This window comes from Pseudophryne corroboree, chromosome 9, assembly GCF_028390025.1.
Source record: "Pseudophryne corroboree isolate aPseCor3 chromosome 9, aPseCor3.hap2, whole genome shotgun sequence".
NCBI lineage: Eukaryota > Metazoa > Chordata > Amphibia > Anura > Myobatrachidae > Pseudophryne > Pseudophryne corroboree.
Genome location: NC_086452.1, coordinates 119582418 through 119594836, shown reverse-complemented (window position 1 = coordinate 119594836; position 12419 = coordinate 119582418). Strand labels below are relative to the sequence as shown.

Sequence of the window (12419 nt, the reverse complement as noted above, 5' to 3'; positions counted from 1 at the left end):
AGCGTCTATCTCTCAGCCGCATGGAGCAGGGAAAATGGCGCCGGTGAGCTGCGGGTCGAAGCTCCGCCCCTTCCCGGAGCGCTTCGGCCCGCCAAATTCAAACTGTGTAAAAATGCCGGCGGGGGTCCGTACACGGTGCCGAGGCACCCACAATCTTTCTGCCGCCCAAAAAAAATCTCCAGTAACATGCTGCCCAGGGCGCCCCCCCCCCCCAGCACCCAGTGACTACCGTTGGTGATGTGTGTGGGACCATGGAGCACAGTGTCACCGCTGTGCTTTACCTTCCGTTACTGAAGTCTTCTGATCTTCTCATACTCACCCGACTTCTTTCTTCTGGTTTCTGTGAGGGGGTGACGGCGTGGCTCCGGGAACAAGCATCTAGGCGCACCAAGTGATCGAACCCTCTGGAGCTAATGGTGTCCAGTAGCCGAGAAGCAGAGCCTTGAAACTCACAGAAGTAGGTCTGCTTTTCTCCCCTCACTCCCACGCTGCAGGGAGCCTGTAGCCAGCAGGTCTCCCTGAAAATAAAAAACTTAACAAAAGTCTTTTCTAGAGAAACTCTGTAGAGCTCCCCTAGTGTGCATCCAGTCACTCCTGGGCAAAAAATCTAACTGAGGTCTGGAGGAGGGGCAGAGAGGGAGGAGCCAGTTCACACCCAGTCTTAAGTCTTTTTAGTGTGCCCAAGCTCCTGCAGATCCCGTCTATACCTCATGGTCCTTTTGGAGTCCCCAGCATCCTCTAGGACGTAAGAGAAATAGAGTGTATCCCCTTTCACATCTCTCAAACCATGCAGATAGTAGACTTGAATTAATTCCCATCTGAACTGTCAACTGTCTTGGCTAAATGCAATAGGATCATTGACTGGTCAAACTTCCTGTTGCGCTCAGTTACTCCTACATAGTGTATGAGGGATGGCTGTGAACATTGAATCATGAACATTGGGGCTACAGAAAATTGTATTTTAATAGATTAAATCACAACATCCATTGTTTGAGCTTAAACGTCTAAAAGTGGCACACACAAGATGTATGGACATCATTGACACTCTATTGCTCATCAATTTAAACAAAAACACTTGAAAAGGCCAAAAATAAACTTGCATTGAGAGCTTTATTTTGGAATTTCTAAAAGGCTTGGCGGCTTGTCATGTTCCCCAAATGTTGCATGTTGCTTTAACATATCTGAAATTTCTTTGTTGTCTGTGGCCTCATGTGGCTGAAAACCATCGTTGTCCACAAGAGAAGGGTCAGCACCGTGGTCCAAGAGAAGGTCCACTATGTCCGTGAATTCGCAAGCAGAGGCTGTGTAGGAAAGAAAGTACAACACAACCAAACTGATGTTAGAACATTCCAACTGAAAGGAGAACTCAGTACTACAACCTGACTCAATAGCCTGCATCTTAAAATACCATGAGAGCCCTCATTATTAGGCCGGAGGGCCACATTAGCTAAAACACGTAGACAACAATGCTTGCATATTCAAAGATAGTTACCAATGTTTTAATATCTAAATTAACATTAACTTGGTTTAGACCCAATGAGATGTCTCTTTCCTCCCTGAGCTAACCTTAGGATACCCGCGTTACGGTTTGACAGGTGCAATGCCTTATTTAAACTCCCCATCTGCCAGTGTTATGGACATTTCATAAGGCAGTGTAACAAAACAAAATTCTGCCACCAAAATAGATCTCATTGCTACAAGGAGCAATGTTTGGGTAGATCTTCAGACTTTGTTTTTAATGTAGCAGAAGTTCCATCAACAGCACATATCCCATGTCTGCGTGTGGTGTATGGTTCTGTGATGTGACCAGTATTATTACACAGCACATGCTATAGACTCTACCCATGAAAGTTGCAGAAGCTCATGAGGAGTTATACATAGATATACTGGTGCTGCCTGGAACATAATGCTCTCTAGATGACATCTTTAAAAGGCTGCTCAAATATTATTGCAACAATTTTTTGGAAAGTAATTTGGTTTCCTCTAAGCAACACAGGCACTTTAAAACCCTGATTGAACTTCTTTTCACAGTGATGACAGGAGAGATGTATATTGCCCCCTCCCCTTAGCCAGATGGGGACTAGTCTGATTCCAGCCTCTCTCACCGCTTGCAAAAGAATGATTTCCACTGGGAGATCCTGAACATAGTATTTTATACCCCTTTTTCAGGACATCTCAAGAATAGAGGCGGAACCTAGAGGGAGGGGAAATTGAATACTGACCTTGGATAGTCAGAAGAAAGAAAGACAGATTTATAACCATTTTATGGGGTGCCTGACCTTTGCTATTACCACTTGCTGTCAGGTTACGGATAACTCATGACAATGAAGCTACCCAGCACACAAAGAGTTTAGAGACAGATGTTACTTTTAGGTTCTGCTGCAAACAGACCTCAGATCCAGACCAAAAGGCCATATTATCCCGAAAGACAATTTTCAGTAGAGACATACGTCTGAAGAGCCAAATATCAATGGTTCACATCATCTCTAAACCCATAGTCATATTTTTACTAGTTCCTCTGCGCTAAACTCTGTGTTTACTGGACATAGGTATATGAAATGGTCTACACAACCTCTAGGACATCATGCAACGTTGCGTTCCGTAAACTAAACTTTAATCAGCTACACTATTTTTCCCCTATCAAATAGTGGGAGGGGGGGGGGGGGGGGGGGGGGGGGGGGGGGGAGAATCCCAGTGACAGAGGTGTTCACTTACCGTAATGCAAGGGTGTCTGTCCTTCATCGTCCTGGGAGGAAAGAAAAACACAAGGATCAATGGTTTATACAAATCTACGTATAGCTGTGCTAAATGGATTGGCAGAACTCCTAGTGATCCCTATAAGAGACCACTAGCTTCAATGTGTATTGATAAAACGTCACATCATAGGCTGGGAAACCATTAATGTATTCTGATTCATCAGTTTGGAGAACGAAACATCAGACGGATATATAGATGCACAGAAGTCCTTTCCTAAAAAGCTAAACACATTATATGCTTTGTTTATATATGGAAATTCTTTAATTTTTTTCAGATATAATCCAATAGAGCACAGGTTCTCAAACTCGGCCCTCAGGACCCCACACAGTGCATGTTTTGCAGGTCTCCTCACAGAATCACAAGTGAAATAATTAACTCCACCTGAGGACCTTTTAAACTGTGTCAGTGATTAATTAATACACCTGTGCACTTGCTGGGTTACCTGCAAAACATGCACTGTGTGGGGTCCTGAGGACCGAGTTTGAGAACCACTGCAATAGAAAAATACAATAATACAGCATTAGAAAGAATCAGCAATTGTTCCATCACAGTAAACATTGCCAAAATGTTAATTTTTTTTTAACTTAATCCAACAGCGAAAATCCATTTTGCAAACCGCATTTTGGGCCTGATTCATATTTGATGGTTTGCGTACAAATACGTTGTTTAAGGGTCCTGTGATGACGCCTGCAGCCCCGTCAGCCGCAATATGATTGACATGCTTTGGTGTTTGGTTGGAGGAGCGGAGGCGGCAACCGGCACCATTTGTAAAACTGCACTCTATGCTCCAGCAACTCAACGAATACACATGTTGTTATGGCAGAACTGCCTTACAGTCCTGAGTAAAGTACATGCAGGTGGGTTTGTGGCATTTCAGCAGAAGACAGAACATGACTAAACACACAAACTGGCAGCCAATCCTGTATCAAATTCCCCACAAAAGTTCAGAGAGGCCATTAATAACTTAAAAACTATGTGCTTGAAACACAGCCTGTAAGGGTATTTAGAAAGGACCTAGTTATATTTAGTACCAGTCTCTAAACTCCTAAAAATAAATAAATACATTTAAATGTCATTTGTGTGTCTTTCCTTGGTATCAAAAGTATTACAAGTTGAGTATCCCTTATCCCAAATTTTTGGGATCCCTACTGAGATAACATCCATACATATACACATATACAGATGAAGCCACGCTAGCTGCATCGCAGGCAAGGGGGGCACATGGCATGCTGCCGAGCGCACAGAGCCGCTCCCATTCACTTTGAATGGGGCGCGTGCACGCATACCATTTGTTCCTCGGTTTCTGGTTCCTACCTTGTACTGACTATTTTTTCTGCTGCTGACTGTGATTGCTGAAGTGACTGGCTATTACCTTGAGAAAGGTCCGATTTTAGGACCGAAACGTTGGTGAGCCCTTTCCAATTTTTTGCTGTGAACTTTGTATGACACCCTGCGTGGGAACCATCTATATATTTTTATAATAAACCACTTATGGTGTTTGAACTGATAATATAAGTCTGGAGAGTGCTATCTTTCTCCACTCAGGTGGAGAACCACTGCACTGTACTATGGGTCCGGCTCCATGAACGGGGTCGGGCTTTGAATTGGCACCCCAGCTGCTGCCTGTGTTGGGTGAGAGTGTGGGAAATTCCATATATACATATATATATATATATATATATATATATATATATATATATATATATATAGTGCTGTTCTGAGGGCGCTAAACCTGTTGATCTAGACAGTATACCGTCTCAACGTTTATGACACAGAAACCATAATGCGCATAAAAATAATGTGATGTATATAGATTAAAATTTATTCACAACTCCATTTAAATTGGCAAAAATGCACACAAATACAAATTTTCATAAAAGTGCAAGGCAAATCTTTCCAGTTGGATATGACTGTTTTTCTTAGCCAGAATATTGCTCAAGTGGTGGCACAGAAATCAAAAGAACATAGAACCCAATGCTTTTCGTCCCAAAGGACTTCTTCAGGGGTACATTATCAGAAATTTTGTAAAAACATGATATACAAAGATGTATCAATAGAAGTGCCGGCTTGAAGTAATCTGGAAACAAATTTGTGTATTGCACATAAAAAAAAATCAATAAAAGGTTTCGGATAGGATTCTTCAACTGGAAATAGTCCTCAGAAGGAACTGCAGTATAAAAAGGCCAACACTATTGTTGGACCAACAGTGCATGGAGGTAAAATAGCCTGATGTGTGTCTGTCAAAGTTCAATAGAACAGTGTGTGTATATATACATACATACACACATACATACATACATACATATACACACACCAAAAACTTGGGATTTTGCATTTATGGATAAGGGATACTCACCCTGTATTCAAGTTTTGCTTTTCTTTTACAATACTACATGCACAATTACAATTCTGTGAATATGAATACACTATTGCCACATTCTTACAATCCTTTTTGCATTTGCTACAAAGAAGTCTTTGGTCCATTTGCAACATCTTTTATATAAATAATATCAGATTCACTGTTCAAAACACATCTTTGCTCTTGTAACAGTGTGCCCATAACAGTGCATTAACACAAATAAAATACAATATTAAAACATTTCTATTGTCCTTTTAAGTGATTTGGGCCTGTAGGAATGTGACAATTTACAACACTAATGGGCTTCAGACCACCCAGTAGTGCAGTGGTTAAATTAAACTGACAGTGCCCTTAATGGGCTGTCCCAGGAGAATGAATACAGAGGTTAATGAATACAAAGATACACAAAGCTCCACTGTGTTTGAGAATTCCACCTGACCCAAGCAGCAACAGAGAGAATAGGGGACAGATGATGTGGGTGGGAGGCTGGGATGGAGACTCGTGCCAGCCCTTAAACAGCCAGGCATCTGAGGCCTGCCACGCGTTCCTGATTGGATTAACATCTTAGCGCCCAACAGATGAGTAGTGTGCCTGATGGGATCACAGGAGGTAACAAAGGTCTTGTCCCATCATCTACTGCACATATGGCCTGAGAATGGTAGCTAAACGTCTCAAAATGGTCCATAAATGTAATGTATCAAGTAATTACTCTGCACACTATTTCTATAGGCACCCAACCCTTGCAGTGAATGTTCTGCTAAAGAGATCAGTAATCAAAAATGTTAACCGTTTTAAAAGGATTCAGATACTTCAATAACCAACCAGACCAGAAGTGAGGGACGACACCCCAACTGACTTGCATTTAAAAAGGGAGACTGTTGCCCATAGCAACCAGATTCCAGCTAACAGTTATCAAGTACATTCTCTAACATGAAAGGTAAGTATTCTACTGGTTGCTATGAGCAACTTCGCCACTCTTTAGGAGGTTTGATACAGCTCAGCACCTAAACATATCTTGGTTCCAGCTTCTGGGTTAAGCACATTCTATTTGTTAGCAGTATAGTGAGTTTTGTTGTCATAATACTATACAACATACCCCAATGAGGGACATTTTTTTGATACAGTGGTTTATTACTCCTATTAGCAATAGCATATATAGTATTCACTAGCATATATATACTGTACAGGCATACCAACTGCTATAACAGAAAATTCTTAATTATTAGTGTCGGAAAAGCAATTTTCTTCTGGTTTGGAACTCTTTCCTCTACAATTACCTGTGTACTATTACACAACCTCCTAATCATTTTGTTCACATAATGGGGGTAATTCCAAGTTGATCGCAGCAGGATTTTTGTTAGCAGTTGGGCAAAACCATGTGCACTGCAGGGGAGGCAGATATAACATGTGCAGAGAGAGTTAGATTTGGGTGGGTTATTTTGTTTCTGTGCAGGGTAAATACTGGCTGCTTTATTTTTACACTGCAATTTAGATTGCAGATTGAACACACCCCACCCAAATCTAACTCTCTCTGCACATGTTATATCTGCCTCCCCTGCAGTGCACATGGTTTTGCCCAATTGCTAAAAAATTTCCTGCTGCGATCAACTTGGAATTACCCCCATTGGGTGGGACGTTCTAAACATTGCATATGTGATGACAACATCTCCATGCGTCTTTTCAGCCACCCTTCTGTTACCCCCTTTCCACTGTCCAGAAACAAGCCTGACATTTCTGATACCGCGCGTCCAAATCTCTACTGCAGCTCTGTACCTACAAAATGCGCATATGGTACTGAACAAAAAACTGCTTTTAGTGTCAAATTGCTAAATTAAATTGTTAAAATTAATATCAAATTGAAAGAGAAAACTACAGTCACACTTCTTAACTAACCTTGCCACATTCCGCTTTGCAATGGTTACCCCAAAATCAGTTGAAAAAGGCGGCATGGAGTCCCCAGCAATGGGATTTGCCAGTGTGAGATAGTACCCATAGTGTGGGGTTCGTTCCACATTGGTTACAGCCAGCCGCAGGCCAGCTGGCACCAGGGATGATTTCCCCAGGGTGGAGATATGCTCACCATGTGTGCTCCCCCTTTTCAATCAAAGTGTAACCTGCCCCGATGCCAATACTAATACCAGGGCTCTCTCTCAAAACCAGACACCCAGTAATAAAAACAGATTTCAAAACAATGTCTCTATAGAACTACAAGTCCCAGCATCGCCTGATTGCCAAACATAGCTGCTGCGGCGGCAAGCTGGCACTTGAAGAAACAGAAGTGCTAGATGCCCTGGCACTAGGGCTAGTTGGGATCTATAGTTCACCAAGGAAAAAATAAAATTGCAGCAAAAATGATATTACTGTACTTTAAAATGGTGTTTTCTCATGGTTTGACCTCAAGTAACCACGAGAAGGCACCATATTAGAGACATCATGCTAAAGTATAGGGCATTGGCAGCAATATATATTAAATTATCTCCAGGACCTTTTGGGAAGTTTGTGGGGTTAGAACCTTATTCAGGCAGCATCGCAATCTCGATGCGACTGCAGCTTTTGAGAAAGGTGCGCTCTGTGCACGTGTAGGTCCAGTCGTTTGCGTGAGAGCAGTTAATGCGATTGGATCACATTAACTGCGAATACCTTTACCTGTCAGGCAGAGGCGTTCGTGGGGCGGCAACCAAGCATTTTCGGGTGGTCCTCAGAGAAATGAGGGCATGTCAGTGGTGTCTTACGGGGCGGCTGCGTGTCGTCACGCGCAGCCACTCCGATCAAAAAAATAGTAACGGGACTCCTGCCCTCGCAGCCAGGCTTCGCTGGCAGGAGGCATCCACAATTTTTGCGACCATGCTGTAATTGCAGTGTGATCGCAATTACAGCGTGACCGCAGTGGGTGGGTGGCGGGTCGCATGCTGGGTGGCCTTGCCCTGCGATGGGCAGCACCAGCATGTGATTGCAAGGATTGCAGGATCTGCAATTCTTACTGAATAAGGTCCTTATTTTCCATTTGGGCTTCAGAACATTTGTAGTGTACTGGAGATATCGTATATGCCCGTTTATAGCAATTATGTCACTGTAAGTTCCCATGATGCTGCGTGGCGGGATGCAAGGTACAGCTCAGTCATATTAGTGCTTTTCGCACTGCTAGATGACGCATATCCACCAGTGGTGTATAGGGTAAGTGTGCCTTGTGCTTTTACCACATTTGCAGTGCAAAAAACCCGAAACCTGAGTAAATGATTGAGTGATAAAGATCCCTGAAATAAGACTTTGCCAACCAATGACCAAATAAACTCACTTAGAACTTCTTCATTATTAGCACTAATTACGCTGTTGGATACAAGCTCTTCCACTGCTTACCGCAGTTGGCACCGTCACTGCTGGCATCGGCTGAGGTTGCCATCAAAGATCTTGCAGAACAACTGAGAAGTCCCATTGTATGTGTAGGAAAACCCTGGCATTCTCTTTTGGGGTTTCCATATTGCAACCACAACTGCACTGAGCACAGGAGACACAGCAAAGGAACGATAAGACAACACAATGAACACAAAATTGTTGTGTATATGCTGCATTTAAAGACCTAATTGCTATACATGCTTGGCACAGGAACGCTACAGCCATCACCCTAAGGATAACAGCAGAAAGCAATGCAGATTTATGCACAGTAGTATTATATATTTTTTGTTTAATACCTCTGTCACAGACAAACTCTATTACGGACGACACATTCTAGGTGGAGAAACACCCCCCTCCCCCCCATTCCCAAACAAAGTCTAAAAAAATACATTTGTCCGTGACTGGAATATAAGAAGCACCTGTTACACTTTCATTATTCTGTAGTGTTATTAGGACTCTTTTCCCCAGAATCCACCTTCTCAGGGCTAAGTAGTGTGCAGAGGATGATCGCACTTTCAATGGATGAATTCCCAAAAAGACTAGCTTTGGCTAAATGGGTGCTGCATAAAGGGGGACATGTACTAAGCAGTGAAAAGAGTGGAGAAGTAAGCCAGTGGAGAAGTTGTCCATGGCAACCAATCAACATTGAAGTAACATATATAATTTCAATACTATTAAAATATAAAGAACAGATGATTAGTTGCCATCTGCAACTTCTCCACTGGCTCACTTCCCCATTCTTTTCATTGCTTAGTAAATCTCCCCCAGACTCCACTACAGGAACTACTACAGTGGGTCACCTAAAAACCCAAAGGTACAGTGCAGGGACCCAAAACCTAATTTTCTCATGCAGATGTACAAACCGCGCTAGTTTTTTCCGCACTGAATGGAAATAGTCAAACTGCTTCACTTACACCATGCAAATGCTGGATCCAGCAGCACAGATCCATAAATGGTGACGGACAAGTGATCAGCAACTGGATCACGTGTGATCCGAGTGCTGTGGTCAGCCAACAGCTGACACTCAGAGCAGACATCAGATGAATGAGTTTTACAGTACCCAAGAATTTTGACTGAAGCAGTTTGGATTTTGACCAATACAGGTGTGCATTGTCCCCACACTATGGACAATGTAAAGGCTAAATAGCCGATATCTGACCAGATCACGCTGGGTGCAAACATCACATTACATAATGGATACATCCTTTAAAATAAATTATTTTGGCAAACCCGTTACTGCAACAATGACAAAAGATCGGGGGTGGGGGGCGGGGGGTATGAGACAATAATCTGTACTATAAAGCCTTGTGTGTTTATGTGAGCAGGTGGTCAGAAACCTATCACAACACCACCAGCATTACCTCTTCTACAACACGGACGTCCAGACACAGTGATGATGGCTACTGAGCAGTGACATGGAGAATCCGCTGCTCCCAGCACATCGCCCCAAATAATCTGTCACACTCATCTCTGAATTCAGGACACAGAATGGGGGCACCAGGAAGACGGAAGTAGGGGACAGGTGGGACCTGCCGAGAGCAGACTGCAGCTTTTATAAATACATACAGAAATAATTAAAATCTAAGGGGTTTAGAAGGGTTAATCTGCTTTGTATAATCTGAAGCATAAAGCCAGCACAATCGCAGCTCAGGACCGGCTGTGCCATATCAGAGGCGGGAGCACAATGGGAGGGGGAAGAAGGGTGTGGGGAGGATTAACAAAGCCTGGAGAAAGGCAGTGAGGCCTATTAGAGCCATATATTAGGGATGAGACCGTGTTGCAGAGTAGCAAGCAGTCAGAGCAGTAGGGGATGTGAATGGGGAAGCAGAGGAAAATAGTAGCGATATAAGAAGTACAGCGGAGAAACTAATGGGGTAGCAAGGTATGCATCTGTACAAGGAGGAACAACTCTCCAACCTCCTCCTTGCAAGTCTCTGCAGCAGGTTGAAGGGTCAGCAGAGAATAACTTTCATCCTGTGACAGCTGAGAGTGCTCAGCCTTTGCTGATGGAATCATGGAAATTGGATTGCACCCATTTACCATCCTGAAGTAAAGCGCTGTATTTATCCTATTACCAGGGACATTGCAGGAGCAGTTCCATTACTCCCTCCCTCTCCACACTGACTGTGTTCAAGGCCCCCAACAACCCTGACAGTCACTTAACAGCACAGGAGCACTTAAATAGTCCAGGTATCAGAAACACGCTCAGATCTGTCTGGGTATTACAGCGAGTCTAAGTCCAAAACCCATTTGAGGTAGAGTTAGTGAAAGTTTACCATGACTGACGCAAAGCTTATGCCACTTTTTAATGTTACCTCAGTGTAAAAAGCTATTCCTTAGGTGATTAAATCACAATCCAAACAGAACACAAATCTCTGGATGATTTCCTTTTCAACAGACAAGTGGTTACAATTGCAGCAATACTGTAGACAAGGGTTATTTTGTTTAAAAAAAAAAAAAATGTACGCTCAAGCCCTCATGTTATAAATTAGATTGTAAACCTACCGGTAAATCTTTTTCTCGTAGTCCATAGAGGATGCTGGGGACTCCGTTAAGGAACATGGGGATAGACGGGCTCCGCAGGAGACATGGGCACTTTAAGAAATACTTTAGGTCTGGGTGTGCACTGGCTCCTCCCTCTATGCCCCTCCTCCAGACCTCAGTTAGAGAAACTGTGCCCAGAGGAGACGGACAGTACGAGGAAAGGATTTTTGTTAATCCAAGGGCAAGATTCGTACCAGCCACACCAATCACACCGTATAACTTGTGATATACTAACCAGTTAACAGTATGAAAACAACATAGCATCAGTCCAAGACCGATGAAAACTATAACATAACCCTTATGGTAAGCAAAACTATATACAAGTCTTGCAGAATTAGTCCGCACTTGGGACGGGCGCCCAGCATCCTCTACGGACTACGAGAAAAAGATTTACCGGCAGGTTTAAAATCTTATTTTCTCTTACGTCCTAGAGGATGCTGGGGACTCCGTAAGGACCATGGGGATTATAGCAAAGCTCCCAAACGGGCGGGAGAGTGCGGATGACTCTGCAGCACCGATTGAGCAAACAGGAGGTCCTCCTCAGCCAGGGTCTCAAACTTATAGAACTTTGCAAAGGTGTGTGCACCCGACCAAGTAGCAGCTCAGCACAGCTGTAGTGCCGAGACCCCTCGGGCAGCCGCCCAAGACGAGACCACCTTCCTAGTGGAATGGGCCTTGACCGATTTTGGTAACGGCAATCCTGACGTAGAATGTGCCTGCTGAATCGTGTTACAGGTCCAGCGAGCAATAGTCTGCTTTGAAGCAGGGTACCAACCTTGTTGTCTGCATACAGGACAAACAGTGCTTCTGTTTTTCTGACTCTAGCCGTTCTGGCCACGTAAATTTTCAAAGCCTTGACCACATCAAGGGACTCGGAATCCTCCAAGTCACATGTAGCCACAGGCACCACAATAGGTTGGTTCATATGAAAAAATGACACCACCTTAGGCAAGAATTGAGGACGAGTTCGCAATTCCGCTCTATCCATATGGAAAACCAGATAGGGGCTTTTATGAGACAAAGCCGCCAATTCCGACACTCGCCTAGCTGAAGCCAAGGCTAATAACATGACCACCTTCCAAGTGAGATATTTTAACTCCACCGTTTTAAGTGGTTCAAAACAATGCGACTTAAGGAAACTCAACACCACGTTAAGGTCCCAAGGCGCCACCGGAGGTTCAAAAGGATGCTGAATATGCAGCACTCCCTTCCAAAAGTCTGTACTTCTTGGAGAGAAGCCAATTCTTTTTGAAAGAAAATGGATAAGGCCGAAATCTGAACCTTAATGGAGCCTAATTTTAGGCCCAAATTCACTCCAGTTTGTGGGAAGTGAAGGAAACGGCTCAGATGGAATTCTTCCGTAGGA

At 43.5% G+C, this 12419-nt stretch overlaps 1 protein-coding gene across 1 annotated transcript in view; it reads right to left on the bottom strand.

Moving 5' to 3' along the window:
• Positions 1-1091: 1091 nt before the first annotated feature.
• The window catches only part of ACBD6 (acyl-CoA binding domain containing 6), a 266804-nt gene continuing 255476 nt past the window's right edge, over positions 1092-12419 (bottom strand). Inside the window, exons 7-8 of the mRNA XM_063939798.1 lie at positions 2716-2746; positions 1092-1301 (exon numbers count right to left, since the gene is read on the bottom strand). Of these exons, the coding sequence (XP_063795868.1) occupies positions 1111-1301; positions 2716-2746 (222 nt within the window). The 3' untranslated portion in view covers positions 1092-1110. The remainder of the gene's footprint in view (positions 1302-2715; positions 2747-12419) is intronic.